Here is a 7,500-nt window from a genome sequence, read left to right on the forward strand (position 1 = left end):
AGAGATAATAGGAAAAAGCAATGGAAGAATGGATAAAGATAAGAAAGAGAAGGAAAATGAGAGAGAAAGGTATGTGACAGAGTGAAAGAGGAGAGAAGGATATAGTAAGGGAAAGAGTTCAAAAGGGTAGGAGAGAAAGTAGAGAGCAAGAAATGAAAAAAAGGCTTTTTTTTTTTTTCGCTTATAAAAGGTATTTTAGGTGAAACCTGAACCTTTGGGAGGTTATTCATGAACTGCATATCATGGCTGATAATATTTTACAGATAACATTTTCAATAGTTTACTGCACCCAAAACAGCATTATCAAGTTATAATAGCATTTCCCTTTCAATAATAGCTAAAGTCAATAAAAGAAAACGAAAATAAGAAAGAGGCAAGAGAAAAACAAGTTCAAGTAGAGGCACTGCAAAAGCAACATGAAAGGCAGTATCACTTTAGTACTTTTATCGTTCCTTCAGTTGGGTTATAATATACTGAAAAATGTCACCACAATGCTTAATGTGTGAAAAATATACAAATTCTTACATTTTTCTTTGTTTCTCTATAAAGCAAAATGAAATTAAATTTTGATTAGGATTATGCAAGTGATATGTTAACAGCAAAAATACAGTATACATTACTAAAATTGGATTTTGGTAAATGTAATCAGCATTAAGCTAAAATAATTTGTATGAGTCAGAATGTCTGTTTTAGTAGTCTGAAACCAGCATTTTCTTGATTCTACCTGAATTTAGGAAAGGCCAAATGTAATACTGCCCTTAGTAAGCACAGCCTAGAGAGCACTATCAAAAAACATCACAAACTATCACAACCAGTTAAGACAAAGTGCAAACAGAGCCACAAGCATCATGCTCACTCAAGAAGAAGGTAAGGAAAACAAAATAATTACCTTCAGAGAGAAGACAGGAGATAATAATTGGTAGTACAGAAGTGCATGTACTGAGAAGGATAGAGATTTGGAAAGTGTACATCAAGAACTACATGGGAAATTCTTCTAGTACCAGCAATATCTTATCTTTGGCTGCTGGTGCAGCATTTGATTTTGAAACATCAATCAAACACTTATGGAAACATTGATTAGTCTTAAATATGCATGAAATATATAGCACGTTAGACATTTGAAGCCCCCCTGTATTCCACAATTTGTAAATAACGCATTTAGCTTTCACATTGAACTTAAATAATGCATTTAGCTTTCACATTGATTTAAATTCAACTTTAAGGAAATACTTACTTATCTTATAAATTAAATTTATTTGTGATTATTATTTACTGATTTTTGTGTAAGAACAGCAAAACATTTATAGCAAAATAAATTAAACCCCAGCTGGACCAAAACTAGAAGAATTCCTTTACACATCCAGCTACTGTTGTACCTTCTTCAATACATCTACACAAAACATTCTGGACTACAAAAATTTGAATATGAAAAAATGAAGGGATATCATTACAATTACCGTGATGAACCTCCCGTGGTTTGGGTAGGTTGGTGACGCAGGTGTGCGGGCACATTAGCACATTTGCCGGGTGCAATGACCCCTCAAGGAACTTCTTGCGTGTCTCAGACAGGTGGATTCCTCCGAGTGGTGTTTTGGGAAGGTGGTTGGGAGGAACGAGAGCCAGACAGTAAATGCCAACTTGGTGGATACTGTCTACTGCCTGAAGAACTCGAGACATCCATTGGAAGCTCTGTGAAAAGAAGGTAAAGGTTTAGTAAAATATGGAAAGTTCCTTTTCACAGGTAAAAGACATGGTTTATTAAATATCAACCTTTGTAAATAATAGTATGCATAATATCTTATGCACCACTGAAAATAGTATGAAAAGACATTTTCACCAGACAAAATGCTGAAAATTGTAATTTACTATTCAAGCTCCGAAGCTGTCTGAAGATTATAAGTTCATAGTTTTAAAAAATAATCAATTTACCAAACTGTAGTGCTATATTATAATGTTTCTAGCATGAAATCTTGATAAATATTGTATTCAAGTTGTGGTCCTTCACACTACAAAGAATATTCCCATTAAAGATTTATAATGAAAGTTGTTATCTGATCTTAGTTATTCAGTATGTCTGCCCATTCTAAATGTATTTATTAATCTATTTTCATGATCCTGTGATTTTCATGTCTCTTTTTCATGGTACCATTAGTCTAAATAGAAATTAACTCTAAAAAAATAAAATAAAATGAAAAATAAATTAACAGATAGTCTTTACTGACCTCTTCTTCTGAACAGTCTGGTCTCTGTTCTGCTATAACACAGATCCTCTCATCTCTCAAGACTTTATGAGAGAAGACAGCAATACGGCCACGGTAAATGAATTTCATGGGTTCAACTGCCAGCACAGTAGCAATGATGTCATCTGTGTTGTGTTTACGTCCAGTGACAGTCATGAGCCCGTCTCGTGATCCACACACAAACACAAGGCCACCCTGAAATTAACAAATACATATAGACATATATATATATATATATATATATATATATATATATATATATATATATATATATATATATATATATATAAAGTGATTGATGATATTCAGCTTCTTTGCAAATATAAACATCACTACATTAAAAATAAAACAAAATGAAAATACTAAAAAAACTTACAGGTCCTAAAAATCCAAGAAGTCCGGTCCTGACATAAGATGACATTTCTGACATAGGAGTGCTGTCTGGAAGTAATGGCTGGACCTTGAATGTGTTGTTGGTCATACCCTGAAGGCCCCAGTACTGGTCACCCACTGCTCCTCCGGCCACACAAATTTCTCCAACTTCGTCTGTACGACAGACATAGGGCTGCCCATCCAATTTAATTACCACAATCATTGCTGTAAGGAGTAAAAAGTTTAGGATATAATCTAATGTTGCTCTTGAGAGTAAATCTGGTTTACAAAAATATTATACAAAGTTTATGTACCATATTCAAGTTCTAAATTTTTTTTGTGGGTTTTGATGTGGACTACAAACCTCCTGGTAACACTTGTCCACAGTCTTGCAGTGTGAGTGAAGTAAGGGAATTCTCCTGATCTACACGTACTACACCGTAGCTCAGACCCTGCATGCTTAATACTCCTCTGCCAACTGCATTGGCACCCCCATGGCCTGGTCTGTTAAATATAAAAAGGATACTCTCCATTATCCTCAGTTACATTTATCATTGCATGTAAGATAAATATTGTGTATTTCTTGTATGTGACTCAATTCCATGCAACCATGCGCATAAAAACATAGAAAAGCCTCCCAATACACACACACACATCCGTCAGAGAGGCTGGTGCTTGCATGAAGGTACAAATTCAATTCAAATAAATTACCTCCTAACAGAGACAGTCAGAGCCTCAGGTGATGATGCACAAGGACAAATGGCATCTGGTCTCAATCCTTTACTTTGGAATACAGCAAGGAACTGATCACATGACGACAGTGACCAAGGATTGGCTCCATCAGCAACTAACAGAAGACGTAATGACTGAAGGCTTACATCCTTGTGATCTTTGGTGGCCAACAATCCCCAATGGAGGTCACGGGATTTGACAACAGCTATGCTTGCTGAAAGAGAATGAGTTACCTATTAATTATCCATACTCATTACCTTTGGACATTCATATCTAATGGAAAACTTCTTTCACAGCCATTGAAGTATCAACAACTGAATTGAAATTACCTTTAAATCTAGTGATCATGTGCATCCATGAGGCAGGGTTGACCTTCATGACTGAGTAGGGAATGAAGATGACATGCATCCCATTGAAGACAGAACACAACATGGAGTGCCACAATCCAACCTGAAATGATAAGCAGGTATAAGTTCTATGACACTTTTATAAAATATTCAAAACAAGAATAGTTGTCTTTTTACTTCTATTTCTATAATCATTAGTATTATACCATCTATAAAAATACACATTATTAACAAATACTGTAAACTAACCAATTTGAAATTATTTAAGAGTATGAATGCAATGAAAACTTTGTGAAACTATTCCCAACCAAAAAAGATAATAAAACTATAGTTCCATTTCTATAATACTCAATATCATAACTATGTAATACTGTAAACTACAACTCACTTGATATAGGTATCATGTTTTACTTTATAATTAATTCTAAAAAAAATAATAATCTGAACTGTAGTGTACAATAGTACTAAAAAATGTTATCTTTACCTCTCGTTTAAAGTCAAGGACACAAACTGCTACTTCTCCTTCAGTGTAATTGCATGCTGATGTTAATGTACGGCAGTGTGCCAGCATTGCAGATCTAGTTACCACAACACCTTTGACAGATCCATCCTTGTCAGTAGAATACTGTCAGAAGACCAAAAACAAAAAGATATTAGCACAAATTGAAATGCAGACATAAATCATAAAGAAATTCAACACTTTAAGTAATATAAATCCTTCCATCTCCAGAAATTTGATATATAAAAATAATCAAATAATCATTACTATAGTGGCAGTAAATCCTCTGCCTACATACCTCAATATATGCTGGAGAGTCATCAGAGTGTCTTGGAGGTGTCTGCCATTCTTTGGGAGGTTTGGGCAGGTGGTCAGTAATGAACCATGTGAGTTTGGGCCAGCCTTTGAAAGACACTACCTCACCTGCACTGGTCTTTGGAATGCCTTTGAAGCAAGCCTCAGATGTAAGAGCTACAGAAACACCACAGCTTCCCAGCAAGAAACCAACCTGTTTACAAAGAAAAAATATTATAATGATACATACATGTAGTTATACAAGCTAACCACAATACAAAAATACAAAAATCAAATAAAATCTGATAAAACGACCACCTACCTGTTGCGAGCCAGCATCTCGTCTTGAGAGCGGCACTTCAATGGGCACAGGAACAAGTCCAGCTTGTAGACATGCATAGAAAGCACACATGAAGGACACAGGATCATTGTTGGGATACACTAGGGCCACACGGTCTCCTGGCATGACCGTTCCTTCACCTCGACCTCCTAGGCGGGTCAAGAGGTTGTATGCCATTTTCTGAGACCTGCTCAACAATTTCCCTGTTGAAAAGATACAATTATTCATTAAATATCTACTTAAAAAAAAAAAAAAATGGATCATAGTCGACTCATCATATATAGGTTGCCAAAGTTCAGACATAGTTTGTTTTACAAATAAAATAAAATTTTAATCTGAGGTAAAACTTCATGTGATAACTCACCAATTTTTCATTACTTATATGAGACTGACATAAATTAATGACTTATGTCTTTTACATTGAAAATGAAAGGATAAGTAATATGGTCCAGAAGTAGAGTTACAACCATTGTATCACAGGTCTAACAGGTCAGAGTACTAATTTCTTGTGAAATATATGACATTGCAAAGCCTTTTGTCTTTTCAATTCTAAAATGAGGGAGGATAGTTATTTCAGAAATAAAGAGTAGATGAAAAAGGCTAAAACCTGAATATCTATGATAATTTAATAAGTAAATAAATAATGTCAGCATTGCAAACTACATCTTGATATTATGTGCACTTACCATATGTGAGTGAGACAGACAGTTTTCCATTTGCATCTAGGATAGTTGCAACGGGGGCTTTATACCCAGAGGAAGACCCATATCGATATACTGCATCTTCTACTGATCGTGGGAGACCTGCTGGTATCTGCAGGAAATAAGATCAGATACGTAGTTACAGTTTGTCACCCTCAATATAATCTATTCACAAAGAATTTTGGAAGGCGGAAGCATAAATCTAGAATTAAACTGACAAATTTATTTCTTATTGCATTTACATATCTTAATGTTAAAAAATATATTCCATATCAGTTAAACTAAATGAAAACAATAAATCTGTGGTTGATAAATGACAATGCATTTTAGTCCTAGAACAAAACCACCTTGAGTTTTCATATGCAAACAATTTTTTTACGGACTGAGTGTGTGTGTGTGTGTTTTGTGTGTGTGTGGGGTTTTGTGGGGTGTGTGTTGGTGTGAAATGTAAAAGGTTCGCGCGTGTGGCATATGGGTCCCTGTGTGTGTGTGTGGGGTTTTGTGTGTGGTGTGTGTGTGCATGTGTGTGTGTGTGTGTGGGTGTGTGTGTGTGTGTGTGTGTGTTGTGTGTGTGTGTGTGTGTGTGTGTGTGTGTGTGTGTGTGTAATTATCTCATAATTAAAAGTCAAACAGTGAATAAATGTCATTGCATCAGTACTTTGGAAGACCATCCTGTGGTGAAAGAACTGCCAAGAATTACTGAGAACGGTTCCGGTGAAATGTGAATCTATACTCTAAGGAATTCCATGTAACCTGTACAAGAAAAATAAGAATCCACATCCCATGACACCAAACAAATCCGGAGTGATCTTGTTTGACAATCTGATATAATGAAGTTAGAATCATGAGCTTCATCAGCTTACCAGCATCAGAGGATGATTGTCTGCCGGGAGGAGGGCCAGAGTAGCGAGCAATGCGATCATCTCGGGGAGCTCGGTTGTTGCCTCCTCCTGTATTGTTCGTCACGTCCGGTGGTTGAGAAACTGTGATGTCGAAAAGGAAGCATTATTTCCTTTTCTTTGAGAAAATTATCTTACAAATTCAGCTATAGGATATTCTCCACCTACTTTTTATACTGAAACTATAAATCACATCAAAAAGGAATCACACGCTGCAACTCTATAGACATACTGTTAATGTTTACTATCTATGGAGCATACATTTGTATTTGATAAAGTAGACATTAGTCAGAGTAAAACAGACAAGAAACTTTAACTTACATGAGGTTATATTACGCATTAAATCAGTCATTTCTGACATTTCACGTCTCCTACGTTCATCTTCATCTCCATTACAAAGACGATTGCTGTAAGACAATAATTTCTTTAGTGGATACTTGGAAACCTCATTAAAATTTTGAAAGTATAATCAAGTATGACGAATGAAACAACTTTGAACTCTACTATATCAACATTTTTATATACAGTATCTATATCCATATGGGATCAATGCTGAATGAATTTGCATTATACATTTCAAATAAAGTAAAAATATCTTTAAAAAATATCAAGGATGATGAGCACACACACAATAAAGACATTTTTTAAATATAAAAACTTGCATGATATTACTCCAACAAAGATGAATAATATTCTTGTTTAAGTTGTTTAAGCTACAACTTTTAGCTATCATAAATTAGACTACTGAGCCTCTATGCACTCTGTACCTGTGTGGAGGTATGGGTGGGAGGGGCTGCTGCTGCTTGGGAGGGAGTGGGTGTGGTGGTGTGTGATGACTGCTGCCAGAGCTGCTGGCTGGGGTGCCTCCGCCACTGCCATGAGGGGGCATCTGGGGTGGGGGGAGGAGCAGAGGGGTACGTGTCACCTCTGGGGTCCCTTGTGACCCACTCTGACCCCCACTACTACCCAGACTACCTTCTGCTGTGACACTGTCTTCATCACTGTCCTCTGAGTCTGCAACATAGACCAGCAATGAACATAATGCAAAAAAAAAAAAAAAAAAAAAAAAAAAGGAA

General features: G+C 35.9%; 1 protein-coding gene across 1 annotated transcript in view; it reads right to left on the minus strand.

Annotated features, from left to right (window-relative positions):
- Positions 1-7,500, minus strand: part of LOC125030440 (disco-interacting protein 2 homolog C-like) — a 205,493-nt gene that overhangs the window by 8,765 nt on the left and 189,228 nt on the right. Inside the window, exons 5-18 of the mRNA XM_047620477.1 lie at positions 7,192-7,438; positions 6,746-6,831; positions 6,226-6,508; positions 5,768-5,771; positions 5,511-5,637; positions 4,807-5,027; positions 4,489-4,698; positions 4,176-4,316; positions 3,674-3,794; positions 3,324-3,558; positions 2,977-3,116; positions 2,617-2,837; positions 2,223-2,435; positions 1,458-1,689 (exon numbers count right to left, since the gene is read on the minus strand). Coding sequence (XP_047476433.1) covers positions 1,458-1,689; positions 2,223-2,435; positions 2,617-2,837; positions 2,977-3,116; positions 3,324-3,558; positions 3,674-3,794; positions 4,176-4,316; positions 4,489-4,698; positions 4,807-5,027; positions 5,511-5,637; positions 5,768-5,771; positions 6,226-6,508; positions 6,746-6,831; positions 7,192-7,438 — 2,481 coding nt within the window. The remainder of the gene's footprint in view (positions 1-1,457; positions 1,690-2,222; positions 2,436-2,616; positions 2,838-2,976; positions 3,117-3,323; positions 3,559-3,673; positions 3,795-4,175; positions 4,317-4,488; positions 4,699-4,806; positions 5,028-5,510; positions 5,638-5,767; positions 5,772-6,225; positions 6,509-6,745; positions 6,832-7,191; positions 7,439-7,500) is intronic.

The sequence above is a fragment of the Penaeus chinensis genome, chromosome 11 (genome assembly GCF_019202785.1).
Source record: "Penaeus chinensis breed Huanghai No. 1 chromosome 11, ASM1920278v2, whole genome shotgun sequence".
Classification (NCBI taxonomy): Eukaryota; Metazoa; Arthropoda; class Malacostraca; order Decapoda; family Penaeidae; genus Penaeus; species Penaeus chinensis.